The sequence below is a fragment of the Bombus bifarius genome, unplaced genomic scaffold, assembly GCF_011952205.1.
Source record: "Bombus bifarius isolate JDL3187 unplaced genomic scaffold, Bbif_JDL3187 scf7180000009200, whole genome shotgun sequence".
Lineage (NCBI taxonomy): Eukaryota > Metazoa > Arthropoda > Insecta > Hymenoptera > Apidae > Bombus > Bombus bifarius.
The window spans coordinates 3,703,291-3,720,626 of NW_022884965.1; the positions used below are offsets into that span (position 1 = coordinate 3,703,291).

General features: G+C 30.4%; 2 protein-coding genes across 4 annotated transcripts; both read left to right on the forward strand.

The window, feature by feature from the left end:
* Positions 1 to 1,624: 1,624 nt before the first annotated feature.
* LOC117214267 (adenomatous polyposis coli protein-like) lies at positions 1,625 to 6,684 on the forward strand. 2 transcript variants are annotated; one of them, XM_033460214.1, is made up of 8 exons: positions 1,626 to 2,735; positions 2,828 to 2,972; positions 3,422 to 3,573; positions 3,688 to 4,018; positions 4,230 to 4,665; positions 5,014 to 5,265; positions 5,343 to 5,582; positions 5,666 to 6,684. In XM_033460214.1, the coding sequence occupies exons 1-8, from the start codon at positions 1,901 to 1,903 to the stop codon at positions 6,317 to 6,319; spliced, it is 3,045 nt and encodes a 1,014-aa protein (XP_033316105.1). In that variant the 5' UTR covers positions 1,626 to 1,900; the 3' UTR covers positions 6,320 to 6,684. The 2 variants fall into 2 exon arrangements, with proteins under 2 accessions (XP_033316106.1, XP_033316105.1); XM_033460215.1 differs by lacking the exon at positions 5,666 to 6,684 and having other exon boundaries at positions 1,625 to 2,735; positions 5,371 to 5,551.
* Positions 6,685 to 8,349: 1,665 nt separating this feature from the next.
* On the forward strand, positions 8,350 to 14,795 carry LOC117214337. 2 transcript variants are annotated; one of them, XM_033460349.1, is made up of 5 exons: positions 8,350 to 8,686; positions 9,520 to 9,818; positions 12,470 to 12,630; positions 14,145 to 14,494; positions 14,531 to 14,795. In XM_033460349.1, the coding sequence occupies exons 2-4, from the start codon at positions 9,520 to 9,522 to the stop codon at positions 14,450 to 14,452; spliced, it is 768 nt and encodes a 255-aa protein (XP_033316240.1). In that variant the 5' UTR covers positions 8,350 to 8,686; the 3' UTR covers positions 14,453 to 14,494; positions 14,531 to 14,795. The 2 variants fall into 2 exon arrangements, with proteins under 2 accessions (XP_033316240.1, XP_033316239.1); XM_033460348.1 differs by lacking the exon at positions 8,350 to 8,686 and having other exon boundaries at positions 9,164 to 9,818.
* The last annotated feature ends 2,541 nt before the right edge of the window (positions 14,796 to 17,336 follow it).

The following is a 17,336-nucleotide window of genomic DNA, read 5'->3' on the forward strand; positions in this document are numbered from 1 at the left end:
GCGATTGATGTATCAGTTTTAAATAGTATTAATACGGTCTTTTATATAGTAGTAAGGAATTTGCGTACATGATCTTAATGGTTGCAACATTCTACTTGAATGAATCTTTTCTTTCCTTTCCTTTATTTCAATGTATCAGTTGAGTGTTAGCTGTGGCTGGTAGCTTTAGTTAGCCTGACAATTTGTCATGGAGTAATAAGTAATTAACGGCTGTCTGTAACAATAAAATAATATTAATATATGTAGAAAAAGGAACCGTGTGAATGAATCTTTCAAATTCGCGAGTTTTTTATATTGACCAATCAGAACGTCGTCGAATATTGGTGTACGGAGTTGGCCGGTCGCATGCGCTTAGTAGCAATTCGAAAACAAGCGGCAGAACGCTACGCTGTACCACGAGCATTTATAACTGGACTGTGAATCTTTATACATTTATGAGTTTAAGGGTGGTAAAATACATAGAATGTACATAATATACGAAAATATGTGAACTATTTCAAATACAGTATTCATTGTGTTTATGAATTTATAAATTTTCGGTCTTCATTCGCGCAAGAAGAATTATTTTAACTCCATCGATCGAGCAACGAAATCAAATTAGCATAAAACTACACGATTACACAAATTATTATATAGAAAATGATGAACACATTGTAAAACTGTACAATTGTTGTAAACTTGCAAATTGAATTGAATAAAGCAATCTTATTTTGTATATAAACAAAGCGTTTAATCATTTAAAGTCCTTTCAACATCCACAATCCTCTAATTCTCTCCAATTCCCATTGCTTTGAGGGATAGGTTAATGATGACAAAAATTCGAAAAAATTGGTGAATATTTATAAGTATTGAAAGAATAAAATAGTATAAGAAATATATGAAACATTTTAAAATTCCAGAAAATAATGTAATTTTCCGAGAAAATCTAAGAGCAAAAAACTTGTCGTTCGAACAAGAAATTCGTCGACCAAAATAGTGATTTTCTATTAGTTAATTAGGATTCCATTAGTAGGTGATACAATTTCACCAATGCTCGGAATCGGTGCTATATTTCAAGAATTTTTCGGAACCGAAATTTCGCCTGCATTTGTCCGTTTTGGATTTTTTATACATGTCAACTGATACTAACAAAACGATATAATATTACGAAAGCATCCCTGTAAAAATAGCTATATGTGTTGAAATATCTCTGTCTAAAATTATTATACTCTCTTAATGAAGAGGATATATCTTCAAGAAAAAATTATTCTGATAATTATTAAAAAAAGATGCTTACAGAGAAGCTGACATTTTATTATAATTGCAAGATATTCTATAAAATTTATTTTGTAATGTTTTTTTTATTAAAATATAACAATATAAATTTCATTATAATGTAAGTTATTAAATGTAGAAATGAATTAAATAATCATGATTAGTCTGCATTTTCATACATGTTTTCATGCTGCATAAATTTATATATTGACATATAAAATTACGAAAGTAGAATCTTGATAGAAAATTGTTTTATCTACCAATTATTATAAAAGGCATTGTACTTTGAATATTTTATTTATTTTTTCATCCCATTAAGAGTATCGAAGGAGAATATATGCATAGTTCTATCGTTGACCGTTAGAGACCCTTGTTCTTGGTGTGCACTTTTGGCTGACTTTTTTAACATTGTATCGGTGATCTTTCTACTCATCTACTGATTTAAGATTTTACCGGGGATGGTGAGAATAATTAAACATTAATCTATTAAAACGGATTCCAGTAATTCTTTTTTACACCCAAATCTTTAGTTAATACTCAAACCTCGTATTTTTATGTTAATCAATTGATAAAACTGTAATTTCAAAAAAATTGTTCGAGGGCGAAAATATATCGCAATCGAAAAAATAAAGTAATAAAGCACAGTATGGAGAGGAATACGGGACAAAGATATGAGGATGAAATAACTGAGCAACCAGTAGATTATAGCAAAAAGTACAGTGAAAGGAAAACGGAGAATTCCTCTCGAAGTGATCGATCTTGTAAGAAAGAATTCGGGGAACGTGACTCCAAAGTCGATTTATTTGGAGATTATGCTGAAACCGATCTTGATCAGCCAACAGATTATAGTTTACGATACGCAGAGGATGACACTGATGACGATGAGAAACAGAGTCCTGAATATTTTCCTGGAAGCGTTCAGGAGGATACTGTAAAGACTTACTGTACAGAAGGAACTCCGTATGAAACACCTTTCAATTTTTCGACTGCGACTTCCATGTCCGATTTACGTCTGGAGAATGCAAAGGAATCTGTTGATTCGCAGAAGAAACACAGTAAAAAGAATGTTGAACTTAGTCGCAAGGAAGATTTGAATTATGAGCATCCAATGACAATTAATTGCAATGAAGACCGTTCACTTCTTGTTGAGAAAGAATTAGAATCCTCTAAAACTTCTGAGACATGTAAACCTAACTGTCTTTCTAATGAAAAGTTAATGAATTATTATCAAGCAGGAACATCTGATGGTTTTTCTCGTGCTAATTCTCTCAGCTCCCTTGGTAGTGCGATAACACAAAGGAATAATGTTAATGGAATTATTTCCAAAGAACCTTCCACAGATTCTTCTGACAAAGCTGATAATGTGTCAGAGAGAGCAGACCGTACTGCAGCTAGCACTAACATCAACATATTACGTATTCCTGATGAAACTGATAGTTCTACAGAAGGAAAAAATAGTTCCAGAGTTGTAGACAAAGAAGGTTTGCTATGTTTAATGTTTTAATGTACTGTGTAAACTTTTATCAAGTGTTATGGAAAATTGTGGCTTTATTTGTTACATTGATTGTTATAGGCAAAATGGTTACATTCAGTAGACAAGACTACTATGCAGAACAAACTCCTTTAATGTTTTCATGTTGTAGTTCTCTAGGTTCATTGAGTGGATTTGAGCAGCATTCTATACATGATGATCGTAGCTCCATCATCAGTGATTTCAGGTAATTTTCAGAAATCTCATAAAGAGCACAGGGAGAAATATGATAAGTCATAATTTTTATTTCTTAGATGAGAATAATTTTAAAATCCAAGTGAAAAAAATCCTGGCCAAACAATCATATATTACCAAAACTGCCTTTTTATTAAATTTAATTATGGATTTCTATATGTTCAATTCTTTTGAAGAATAATGATTTTAAAAACATTATAAAATAAACTTCATAGATTTGTCACCTACTGCTAAAGTACTAGACCAAGCAGGTTGTTCTTGTTTTTGATTATGTTATATTATATAGTATGTCAGTTTTAATTATTAAATAACATCAAAATCAGAAAATCAACAAAATTGTACGTTTATATCATATTTTTCCCCCTGTAATTCTCAAATCACAGCAAAATAATAATAATTGTAACAAAATTTATAATTTACACTGAAATTGATGTTTAATAGTCGCAGGACCAGTGGTGTTGTGTCTCCAAGTGAATTACCAGATTCACCAACACAAACTATCCCTCCAAGTCCTCGTAATCATAAAAATCAGTGTACAGATTTTATAAGCAAAATACCAGAAGAAGCAGTAAGACAGCCTGTTCGACATTTATGTATGCAATGCTATTGATCGTTAGTGAAAGATTAAGCACAAGAATTTTTATTTATACAATAGTAAAAATGTCCTTAATACCTTACTAGTCTTGTTAACAGATATTATTTTTTAGCATATTCAAAGTGTCATGCGCTGAGAACCAGTGTCTTCGAGGATGACATTGCCACATTTAAGGAGGAATCAACACCCATTGAATTTTCCACAGCTACTAGTCTCAGTTCTTTAACTATCGACGATGAAATGAAAATTTCTAATATATCTAAACCTCAAAATGAACTGAAAGAACCATCTAATGAGCTGGATAAAGATATTAAAGAAAATTCTTTGGAAGAAAAAGTTAGTAACGTAGAAGCTGAGAAGGATCAGGAACAAGTGAGTGATGGTGATGAAGATAATGAAGACATGTTGGCTGCATGTATCAGCATGGGAATACAAAATAATAGGTATTTTAATAGTTTGCAATATATTAGTCATTAATCATTCATATTTATTCGTTCGTGTATATACATGTTGCACGTATTTGTTTATAGAAGACACACAGAACTGAATTATTTTCAGTTATGATATTTTTTCAATAAATATGCGATATCATTATTAACTAATATCACTTGTTAATAACATTAATATTAATATTTTTAACTATGTATATTACAGATATAGACAATCTTTCAAAACGTCTACTGTCCAGAAACCCATACAATCAGAGTCATCAAACATGTTGGTACGTTGTCAGAGAACACCAGTTTTAAACAGACTGGAACCTTCAGTTCCTGTTGCTGTCACTTCCGCGGATGCTACAGTGACAGCTTCGAAACCTAGCAAGCCCGCAATAGAAGTTGTTGCTGCTCCAGATACCGTACATGTGTATTGTACAGAAGATACACCTGCTGATATTTCCCCAGTGGGCTCACAATCGAATCTTTCTGCCTTGTCTATGCCGAGTGTTCAGGAAGATGTAGAAAGGATTGAAGAAGCTAAATCTTCGGGTGAAGTCGAGTGCCATAGAAACGATCTGTCAGATGAAAGTTCTAATCTTTCTGGTGAAGATGAGAAAATTCTTGATGAGTGCATTCAGTCAGGAATATCGAAAGTACGTGTAACTGTAGAGAAGTTTTTTAAGTAATCTTCGATATTAACACTTAAACACCCAGTTACACAGTTACATGTGTAAGTACATTTTGCAAAGTTCCCTTGCATATGGGCTCTTGTTATGAAGATTATCATAACAAAAAGAACTATTAATTTAGTTGACTAAATACCATTTCTTAATCCATATAACATGAAATAAAATATATTTATACTATATTATTACTACAATAAACAATATTGTGTATACTTTTTAAATTAATTTCTTTTCAGCAAATCAAAAAATAATTAGACGTATTTATATCCCCAATTGCCGGGTGCTTAAATGTTAACTATCTTATGTTTGTTTTAGGTTAGACAAATAACTCCGCCACCAACGAGTTGCATTCCCTTTGTACAGAAAACAGAAGTGCTAACACAGAGATTCAATATATGTGGAACACCATCATCGTCCCCTGTAGAAAGTGCCAACAAGAACCCTGCTCTTCGAAAATCCATGTGTCATACAACATTGGATCACGAAAATGATCCTTTTGGCGACAGCCCTAATCATTCGGACGATGAAGCCATTCTCAGTGAATGTATAAGAGCGGCCATGCCTAAGGTTTCTTTCTTTATTCCGTTTTTGACTAATCCTGATTATATCAATATTTTTTATGAACCATTGTGTATTACTTCTAGGTTAAATTGAATATTTCAACACTTATAGGACAAGCATTGCCGCAAACCGCGGAGAAATCGAAGGTGACGGCTTCAAGAAAACCATCGTCGTCATCGTCTACGTCGTACCGTCAGCCAGGATATATTGAGGATAATAAACATCAGTCGAAGAAGTCTGCACCATTCGAGGATAATTTAGGCCTCTCAGAGGAAGAGGAAGACATCATGCTGGCGCAGTGTATTAAATCTGGTATGCCAAAGGTAAAAATATACAGTTTTATTTTCTCATTCTACATATCAAATTTTAGATGGATTAGACTTTATGGGTCTTTTATCATTCGTAGGCGTTGAATGTTTCATCAAATTCGTCCTTAGTGTCCGTAAAGAAGCAACCAGAATACTCAAAAACGAGAAATATTTCCAGTACTTCATATTATTATGTGAATAAACCCCATCTGTTTGGAAACACGGTGGTGCAGACCCAGCCATCACATAAACCCATAGAGAATGATCTTTCCCTGCACAAAGGAACTTCTTGCACCTTCCATTCTATGAAGGTTCAGGAAAATAGGAAACATATTGTTAAAAATAGTGGAATTAATACATATGAAAGAACAAACCGTATGGCATTGTACACCAAAAAGTTTTCTCAGTCAGAGCACGAAAATAACAACATGAACGAAAATATTCTAAGTACTTCACGTTCCGAAATCCCTAATTGTAGGTCCCCAATCTTAAATGGTGAAAATGATGACGACGAATTACGTAGGAATACAACGAAGTCAAATGTAGTACCTTCAAGGCATAGTTCTGTGAGTTCTCTTAGTGAAGAAAGTTCTCTTGGATCCATTGAGGAGTGGGCTTTCCTGGAATTGTGCATTAGTTCTGGGATGCCGAGGAACAAGTATCGTCTGAAGGGAATGAAAAATACAGAGGGGAATGTCAACGAAGACAGTTGTTCGATATGTAGTTATAATTCGTACGTTTGTAAAACCTAAATGAAAAACAAAAACTAAAAGTCTCATCCATAGAAAGATTGAATACCTTTTTATGATAATTCATAAAAGGATGGCGATCAAGGGTGCATGTTTGATGGGATAAGCAAGTGAGATTATTATAGTTCTGTGATTGACAGAAATTTGCAATAACTCTGTCCAACTCCTAGCATACAGAATACTTCAAAACTACATGTTAATTAAGTAAAGTGTGATAGGATTATGATGAAAACTTGATTAAGAAAATTTTTCGTTCAAGAAAGATGTTTCATTTTGCTTTATTTGTTTGTAATAAGAAGATTGCGGATGCTTATGTAAATTCACATTTTTATGAATATAATTAAAGAAATGAAATCTAAACTTTTTATAGGTAGATATTTGTCTTTTTTATAAGTGTTTGTTTTATCTTAAATATTTAATATATATTTGCATACTTTGTGTATTACATGCATTCAAATTTTCTATAAAAGCATAAACTTCCGCAGTCTAATGATGAGATTAGGAAGATGTAAGTTTTAAGCGACTACTGATTAACTACATATATCAGATTTTTTATGGGGATTTGGTATATATTAAGTTGCTTATTGATTGGATTAGAATTTGTAAAAAATGAAGCGAAATGGGAAATATGTTAATTAAATAAAACATATATATTTTTTTTCATTACTATTTACTATCACTTACTTCGCTAAATCATAGTTTTGAAACACTATATTGTGCATTGAAGAAGCATATATGATTATCCTATATAATTTCTTGTTTATTCTTCATATGAGATCAGAAGATATTTCTTGTTTCTTCTCATTCTCATTTATTATTATTCTCAAGGAACGAATGTTTACAGGTTATCGATGACTTTTCAGGGGAAAAATTATCGAATTTCTGGAATAAAACGAGATTCGTGGTTCATGTGTAATGTATATACTTGCTAAAGAACCATTGTGAGGTTTCTTTTTTAGCTTAGTGTAATCTATTATATATTTTTTACAATTTATTTTTCCTAATGAATTCAGTGCTGCAGCATGTGATATTTTGTTTTCATGAAGTAAGAAACAAAATCTAGCTAGAAATAAAGAAATTTTATGGTTTGGTCCGGCTTAGGTGCTTTCTTTATTGTAGGTATGAAGTTAATGACTAAAAAATATATTTATAATAGATTAATAATTTCAATTGTTATATTATTATATCTTAATAAAATTTGCAACTTTATTGTTAAAGCATTTATTTTATACAATTCTCTTTTAATACAACATTTTTTTTTCATAACTTCTCCATTTCCTCACTTTGCCATAATATTTAATAGAAAATTTACCGTAAACTTACTAATCTATGGTATGAAAGACGTCGAGTACTGTAATTTCTCGAAGAATATAAATTTATAGTTAGTAATTTTCGTATCGAAGCATTAATTTCCGGACTGGAAAAGTAACGTACATCAAAAGAAGCACCGTTTGAGAAGAAAAGAAAATTGCAGCCATAGTGTTTCTTGCAGTCTTATAATAATGTAAAGTAAAATATTATTGCATGATATTAACATAAGCTTCCATTTAAATAAAACAAATGAAATTTTACAAGTAACATTTATAGATTGTCAATAATCACTGTTTTATTTGATAAAAGATTATGAAATTATACAAAAATGTAATCTATACCCTGCAATTTGTACTTTGTCAGTTTACTAATATTATTAGTTGGTATCTTGTTATACAAGAAGGTTTAGATATTTTTTAAATATTACCTCACAGTTAGCAAATTCTAGATGTCATATAATTTAATTTTTCTTGGTTTTTAATTCCTTTTATCTCAATAGAATACAGTACTCGTAATGTCTCATTAAATCATGTAATAAAATAATCTGATTAAAAGAGATAAATTATATTTAGAAATATTAATATTTCAGTATACTTATTTATGCTATACTTCTTTAAATTTTGTTCTTATTAATGTAGTATCTTATTGCCATCTTAAACAATTTCATTCTTTTAGATTTCGTGATTGAATATATTATCATAATCTTTTGTTTTTATTGTAAGCATGTTATAACCACTTTAAAAAGTTTCGTGTTTTTATGTATTATTTATATTCAATTATCAGAATGTTACTGATCAGTTGAAAGAGCAATTCAGGGTCTGAGTCATGCAACTCTATAAGAGTTTGTTGATAATTACAGACCAAGGTTGCTGGAGCATAAAAGGTACCGCCTTTTAACCGTTGCCTTGTTGCCCTTCGATGAATCGCAATGACCACCTGGCCGGTGTCCTAGCCTATTTCCTGCATGTATAAATCTTCATATAGCTACGATCGAACGTTTACAGTGTATCGCGACCGATTTGGAGAACATTATCTCCAGTGGTGTGCTCGTGTTTCGAGGTAAAGTTCATTTTGTTCAGTGAATGAAGAACATTGGATTGCAAGGGTAGCTGTAACTTTAATAATCGTTATTTACTTGTAAAAAGTTGTGAATATTAAGAAAGGAAGAAATTTTGGAATTTTTACTTTTTCACACTTTGAAGAATGATTTTTTCAGAATATAATAGTGTTGGTATAGTATATTGCAAGGTTTGGTTTTAATTATTGAACAAGTCTTATACACCAAATTAATTCAAATAGAATATACATAAGTTTAAGAAAATTTACTAAATTTTATTTTCATATATGCAAAATATTATTTTATAAATCTTAATCTTTATCAAATGATTTTAATAACATTAAATAAATGCTATGTTCAAAATTAATTAGTCTAATTCAAGATCAACAAATAAACTTTTAAGCAATTTTAATATTATAATTTAAAGCATAATAGACTGTAGGTGTTTATGCATTTTTGGGACATTTAATATTAAAAAAATTTATAGAGTGCATACAATATGCAGAAATATATGAAATATTCAAAGTAGATCATTTATCACGATATGTAGTAGATGAAACAAATATGTACTTAAATTCCATTTTTGTAATTACGTGCATATAAACATAAAATTGCATGAACATCTACAGCCTAATAATAAAAAAGGAAGAAAGTAGAAAATTCAAAACAGGCATAAATTACCTATTCAAAACATTTGTTTTTATTACGCCTATAACTTGCACGTGCGATAACACGAAGTATCGTATCCGGAGCGTACCCTCGAATCTTAAGTTTTATCGGTCTGCGAGTTGTTACGACCGGCTATTAAAGTTGGCGACTATTCCCCTGAATGCAGATGCACCCGCGTGCATTCTACGTGTTCGCACTTGTCATCCTTGTGACCGATGGCGCTAGTTGCGACGACAATACGAAGTGGTACACAGGCCTACGTACCGTGCTTCAGAATTGTCCATTGGAATCCTGGAACAATTCAGGGCAAGATGAGTTTTTAGAGAAGTTTCGAAAATGCGTGCAGGAACATGCACTGGCTGCTTTGGATGCACTTCTAGTTGATGATATTATACCAGTTTTCGAGGGGCTGGATTTAGTAAGGTTCCACGAGGACAAGAATTTTACGGACAATTATAGAGAAAGGTAAACAAGAACAAAGAATTAATGTGCTCATTGCTATATGAATTGTTCATAGGTCAAAGAGGTTAACTCCACTTTTAGAAATTTTTGAAATGCTAATGCAAAAATACTCGGTTGATTATAAGTTACATGTAAGTTCAGCGATTTTCTTGTGCAATCTTTTTGTGCAATTAGCCGATTTGACAAATAAGAGGCTCGTATGTGCCACTCAGAAGCCAATAAGAAAATTGAAAAGTAGAAAGAAGTGGTTGCATTAGAAGAATTGTTTAAAAAAAAAATTATCTTTGGATTTACTAGCATTTATATTATTTTTTCTCCCGATAAACGAACTCATGGGAGTAAGCTATTTATATTTTGAGAACCGAACATTAATCATATACCTGGATAATAAAATTGTGAAACTTATAAAAGGTGGAGTTGATCATTTTGGCCTCTTAGACGAATTGGATATTTTAGAATCAGATGTTCTCTCACTATAAATGATAATGTCTTAACTTTACTATCTTTGACATGACCTGAAATAAAAATTATATTTCTTTCTACGGTTTATAAAAAATATGATATTTTTTAAACTTTAGATCTGCCAAAAAAGGTGAAATATAATTCCCAAAGTATCCTAAAGAAAATATTAAGTTCATAAAATAAACAATATTCTCTCAAAAGTAAAAATCTACACGATTTTAAAAACTCGCTTCAGAATATTTTTACTCAAAATGAAAACTGGAAGATCCATGATATGAGAGTGATGCAGAGATAGAAATGTATAAAAAAAAAGCAAAGAAATCGTAGATTTCAGTGGATTGATTTTAAATATTTGAGGATCTGGAGAAAAATACAACCGACATCCGTTGCAGAAGTTTCGTGGAAGTTCGACTTCGGTTCTGAAAAGTTTTAGGGCGTGAAAGTCGCAGTGGAAGCTCTGCGCTCCACTTCGAAACTTCTCGGCTTGCGAAATCGCATGAAAGTTAACTCCCTATTGATCATTTTATGAGATATCGCTCTTTTCTCTCCAAGTGTCGTTCTAATTATTATTCGCTTCATTTATAATTGAATCAAACGTCTCCTTTATAGAAACACTAATGGCAAATATTAATTTTCTTATTAAAAGTAATAATTTTTAAACTACATAAATAATAATTTAAAAAGTTGTTGAAATTATTATCTTTTTTCTTGGAAACTGTAGAAAATCTTTTTCTATTAAAAATAATTTTTTTACATTGTACAAACAGTAATTAAAAAAATTATGGATAAAGAATATAAATTTCTACCGTTAAAAATATTAGATGTCTATTTTAAATAATTTAGTCAAAATTAAAATGAATAATATCAAAGTGAAACAACTGTAAAATATTAAAGATTATATTTGTGAACATAATAACACATTATTTTGTTAATTAAATTTATCAATAACTCAAATAATGTTCTCAAAATTGAATTAAGTACATTCTTGTCATTTATGAGATTACAATGAACTTGATCATGATTAAATAAAGAAATAAAATACAATTTTTTTAACTGTACCACTTCTACAGTAAGTAAAGTGTAGATATGGTAATCTAAGAGCAGTTATATCCAAAGCTTATCTTATTAAAAAATATTAAAAGTCCTTTGATACAATGTAAAGACCCGTTCTGTTGAAAAGTGTAGTTCATCTTTGATTTCCTTTATCCAATAGCTCGGTCAATATTAGAATAAGCTTCTAAAAGATTGCAGACCTCCAATCCCATAGAATTTCTGCAAATTTCTCTGTAAACTTGACGAACCTTATATCTGAAAATATAAATGTTTATGAACCTATGCAATTTTCGAAATGGAGAATTATATTCATTTACGATATAAGTTACCGAATAGTGAGAAGTATTTAAATTAATTTTATAGTTGATTTGAAAATTTTAAAAATTACTTTTAAGCTAAATAATATTAAAAAATATTAATCATTCTCTTCTTTGATTTTCCATAATATTTCAGCATTATTCTTATTTTTTTCATAAATATTTTTTATCAATTTGGATAAATTTCGTTATGAATAAAAGAGGTTAGAAAAGAATGATATAAAATTAATGAAGAAAATAATCAACATTCTCAGATATTATTTAAGTATTCTTTTCCTATACGTTTCTTTTTATCAGTTTTTATAAATCATATTTTGAATTGTAGAAAATATTAGTTATTTATTTGTTTAAAATTTGTATAATATTCCTGTTGGTTATTATCGTTGTTTCGCTGACCTACGATGGTTTCCAACGGCTATACACTGACACAAAGTAGTTACGATGTCGCCTCGCCCTATTTCTTGCGAACAGGAAAAATATCAGACCTTTAATAGAGCGCTGAAGTATTTTCCGCGGACAAATTTCAAGTCACGCAATCTCACGTGACAAGTAATCCGCGTTTAAGGGATTTCTTACTCAGCACGAGATTAACTTAATGACCTATTATCTAGCGTGTATTGAAATTGAAACTGATCCCGTTTGTTTTTTGAAATCTTTTTAAGTGAACGATTTATTATAAAATTAGTTCATCCGTAAATCTGTAACGATAATAAATTATTTGGTATATTCAATAAAGATTCAACTTCATATTTTTACAAAATTAACGAAGAAGAAAAATGTAAATACATAATACTTAAAATTATCTTTTTCCGTATGTTTCAGTGAGATAGGGGATGATACCAATTGGACAGCCGTTATCGTGAAGCGATTGTTACGAGTTTTACGCACTCATGTGTTCAAAGTCGACGTAGATTATCTGACCAATAAAATTATTTCCCTCCTTAATAATGAAGCAACCGATGTAGATAGCTACAAATTCGAAGGTTAGTCCGTGTCCATTTAACTGAAATGGTAAATTCTGATTGATAAAATATCTTGCTGTAAACGTAATCATTATCATGCAACAATCTGTAGCCGAGTAAACGCTCGGTACCATACTCATCATCAATATGAGGTCATTTTACAAATATTAAATGTACAAAATAAACAATCCAAATTTTCTACTGAAATTGAAAGTTATATAAATATTCATCGTTGCATCCTATATCTTTAAATCATTTATCGGACAAATGATGGACTCCATCCAAGTTATTTTTGTATCTCAGTTACTAATTGGAAGTGATTATCGGATAAGGCGTGTTGTATCGATCGGAACAGGTAGTAATCCGAAGAACTAATGTCTAGTGATTAAACTGACTGCTGCAAGATGTCGCAAACAAGGCTCATTATGACGTCTTTTATCGTAGAAGCAGTGTGTGGCCTAACGTTGATACGTAGGAATTTCACAGAACGTTCACTGTTGTTAGTGCCATGACGATTGAATCGTATCTAAAGCATTCTTACCGTGTTGGAATTCGTCACTTGTCCAATAGATGGCTTAAAGTTATAGAAAGCAATGACAAATACTTTGACTGAACAACTTGCGATAGCTTCTCATATATAGGGTCTGAATTTTACTGAAAAAATTGGACTATTCATTTGTAAACGTAATATTTCTTTTACGGTTTATAGCTATATATGTACTTTTTCAATTATAGTACATTCAGTTAATTGACAAATTAAAAAAGAAAACAGATATATAATATGTATACTTAAGGGGGGATTTTCGTGTAAGAATAATACAAGTAAGTGACTACTATACTTTTTTTTCAGACTAACTACTGATTATATGTAATTGGACCTTTTTGGGGTTAAATAGATAGTCTTGAAGTACGAATGTAACTTTTTTTATTTCTTCTTATTGCTTATTGTATATTATACAGGTCTTGCGATCGTCTTTGACAATGTAATCATTGCTGGTGTGCAGTATAGCATTTGCCACAGTCATCAGAATGCAAAAGTTAAGAAATTTTCTGAAAGTTAGATAATTTACGCTGAAATTGAACCTACGTTTGAAAGAAAAACATAGAAGATCGGAAAGTTCTAGCCTTTATAAGAAAAATTTACTTTTATCGCCAGATAAATTAAGTTTATATTGTTTAAAAAAATGTTATAAATAAATAATCAAAAGTAGCAAAGTGAATAACCTTTGTGCGAAATTGATTGATCAATTAGTTATCGGGCATGCCGGTCTAAAATGTCGTTAAAAGTTGCAGTTTAAGAAGTTAATAAATAGTAAGAAAAATTGATATAAAAAAAGATTACATTTCTATTTCAGGACTGTGTTTAGATCCTAAGAGGATTTAATCCCATATAATTAGCAGTTAGTATAAAAAAAAATCATGAAAATCATTTGCTTTTATTGTTGTTGCACGAAAATCCTTCTTTAATTTGAGAGTGGACATTAACAAGCCACTTGTCTCAAGTATCTCATTAATGATGCTCGTTTCGTTATCAGGCCGCAGGCGTCGCCACCGTCGTAGACATAACCACATGGTGCCGCTGATGATGATGGGCTTCCTGCTGATGGGTTCGATCTTGATACCCATGGGTTTCCAGTTCCTCGCGGTTCTCGGTGGCAAGGCGTTGCTCTTGGCCAAAATGGCCTTGATACTGTCTAGTATCCAGGGTCTAAAAAAAATAGCAACAAATGGCGTTAATTATGGACTGTATCACGCCCACCCTGTGGCAGGGGGTTGGCACGATAGAAGCCATATAGAGCCTCCAAATTTAGACTTACCTTTTCCATCGCCGCTTCATCCCTAATTAGATCATACATTTTCATCGTTGTTTGGATTTTTCATTGATTCTACCTTGTGAACGATAAAATGTCTTTGTATCAACTGTTTGAATGGTTCCTCTTATGTATGAGGTAAATTGTATGGAGCTTGGTAGACAATCTCTGGAGTGGTATCTAAAAGACATGACCATTCCTATTTCTCGTTGCATTTATTGTTGTGGTTATTGTTATAATGTTGAGGTTAACAATAAGCGATCTTGAAAGCACTTTTGATCACGAGGTTTTAGATTGTATGTAGTTTGTTGAGAAGTACCTAGATAGCTACTCAAGGTTACTGAAGAAGACTACCCCCGTCAAATATATTCTTACGGTTGTCGAATAAACGAACTTAATTTTGGTTATTAAAATTTTTTTTAAATCTTTTAATTATTATATGATAATACAAAATAATTTATAAAACTAGTATAAATTGTTTACTCATTTATCTTAATTATTCATCTAACATTATTCATGTTTAATTAATAATATTAGTGAATTGACAAGTGACTAGTTATAGAGCAATTTTGAATAAATAATATAGCAAATGATAGGGCACAAAATAGTACAATCGAATGATTTTCAAGTTTGTAAAATTTTCTTTGTTTTACTACCAAACTTTTGCCTATTATACATGTATACTTATTGTAATTGTTTTTAATAATTTGTAACTTGTGATTTGTAAAATTTCATTAATAATATTAGTTCACTAAATTAGGCCTAGATAATTAATCTAAAAAATTATATTGTATTCTACAAAAAAAATGTTTTAAAAGATTACTAAAATTCATTTTTATAAAGTCACTAAAATTTGCACTTACTAAATATGTTGTAACAGTGACAGATTTTTTAAAATACTTTCACAAGCATTTTAAAGGAAGATAAACGTGTAAGTCAACGCCGAAATCACTTGGTGGAATTAAGGGAACAGGAAGGGCTCTCTGTGGTATATTAAACAGCATTGTTATTGCTGCAACCAAGTTAATATTTATTGAAATTGTAAACGAGTTCTTTTTTTCCTTTCTCTATGGATTGCATTCCGTTGCAAGTATTTGTTTAATCCTAAAAATAAGTGTAATTTGTAAGAATTAGATTTGAGGAATATTCACGTCTTATAAAGTAATTATTATAACAAAATAATTTAAATAAAACATGTTATAGGAAGATATTCTATAAATTTCTTTTGCCTTAAAATTTTATACATGTATATATAAAATGATACGAGATTAGAATTATTTGAAAACGAAAGTTTACAATATAATAAGAGAATACAATAAAATATAATATAATAGATGTCAAATTTCATTAATTTATTAATACAATGCATTTTAATAATTTTCAATAATTATATTAATAAAATTTAGTGTCTATGTAAAACTTTGTTATATTAATAAATATATTACTTATGTCTTACTTTAAAGATTAATCATCTAATGAAAACTTTATAAGATAGCTTTACTTAACTATAAAAGGTAAAATTTGATAAATTCTGTACCTGATTATGAAAATTTATTATATGCATCTTATCACTAGTAATATTTGCAGAAGTTAAACTTTGTCAGAAATACATCCCTATTCCTATATTGTGTAACTCATGCATGCCAGAATTGCCAGAGGAACGTCAGTAGATTGTTCCTACCCATGGGTAGACAGCCGTCACATTACATTATGGTTCAAGTAGTAGAAGTAGGTCTGACCATCGGCTATTGGAATTCTCAATCGTTCGAAGATCGAAGTTACAGAGCATTTTGTTTTCAATAATACATTCTTCAATTTCTCAAGATAACGATCTTCGTCTACAGATTTAATTATTTTCAAGAAATTTTAAAACTGTTACTAAAAAATTATCTTCGTTTCTTTCTTAGTCCAACTGAATTATTTTAAAATGTAGTAATTTCTTCCTTCTTTCTGTTTTCCTTCTTTTTAAACAGAAATTTTCAAAGACACGTAAATAATTCTTTTAAATCAGAATTAAACAAAATTAATTAAAACATTTATTTAGAGATATGGAAATTACCTAAATTTTCTTTTTATAATAAATTCTTAGAGAAAGAAGATAGTGCCATGAATTTCACCTCAGAATCAATTTTATGCGATTACACACTAATGACGTAAATTGATAGCCACAAGGAAAAGAAAGTGAAATTTAATTACGATATTCTGCCTGATAAGATAAATGTTTCAGATTTTTATTCTTACGTCTTCTTTTTATACCATTGAAATATAACGAAACTACCCAAAAATCAGGTTTATCATTTAAAAAAATATGTCAATAATTATCATATAATTACACATAAATATAATAAGTAATAAATATAAAAACTATTAAATGCCTATTATCTAAAAGTATTAAATAATTAAAATTTCTACTCTTTAAAATTCAGAATAATTATCAATTCTTCATAAAAAAATTAAAAACAATTATCATATTCACGTTTCTTAAAATTATCAAAGAGTTATTGATTTTTATTAACAACAAGACCTATTACCAAACCTATGCATAAGTGATAAGTAATTAATATTTCGTTGATCTGTTAAATGGACAGCTTATGGTCGTTCTTGTCAGTATTAGCGACATTAAAGGCAGGCAAACAGAACAGAAAACTAAGAAACGTTTTACGTGATCAAACAATCGTGCTTTCCTAAGGGAGCCGGGCTCGTAAATCTCGCGGACGTGATTTAATAAAATTCAGATTCAGAAGCGTCTCAGTGAATAATTCAGTTTCCCATTGAACACCGTTGAATCTATTCTTGTAGGACGACTAGGACATTTCGTATAATCGATACTTTCGTAAATACGTTGATTTAACGTTCTTATTCATGATCGATTAAAATATTTATTGCCACGTCTCACTTGCCATTTCAGACGACGTA

Excerpts from the sequence above, each read along its gene's own strand:
- LOC117214267 (XM_033460214.1), top strand. The coding sequence starts at position 1,901 with ATGGAGAGGAATACGGGACAAAGATATGAGGATGAAATAACTGAGCAA. Across the intron at positions 2,736-2,827 it reads CAGAGTTGTAGACAAAGAAG|GCAAAATGGTTACATTCAGT; the intron begins GTTTGCTATGTT and ends TGATTGTTATAG. Across the intron at positions 5,266-5,342 it reads TAAGAGCGGCCATGCCTAAG|GTTAAATTGAATATTTCAAC; the intron begins GTTTCTTTCTTT and ends TATTACTTCTAG.
- LOC117214337 (XM_033460348.1), top strand. The coding sequence starts at position 9,514 with ATGCAGATGCACCCGCGTGCATTCTACGTGTTCGCACTTGTCATCCTT. Across the intron at positions 9,819-12,469 it reads ACGGACAATTATAGAGAAAG|TGAGATAGGGGATGATACCA; the intron begins GTAAACAAGAAC and ends CGTATGTTTCAG. Across the intron at positions 12,631-14,144 it reads AGATAGCTACAAATTCGAAG|GCCGCAGGCGTCGCCACCGT; the intron begins GTTAGTCCGTGT and ends TTTCGTTATCAG.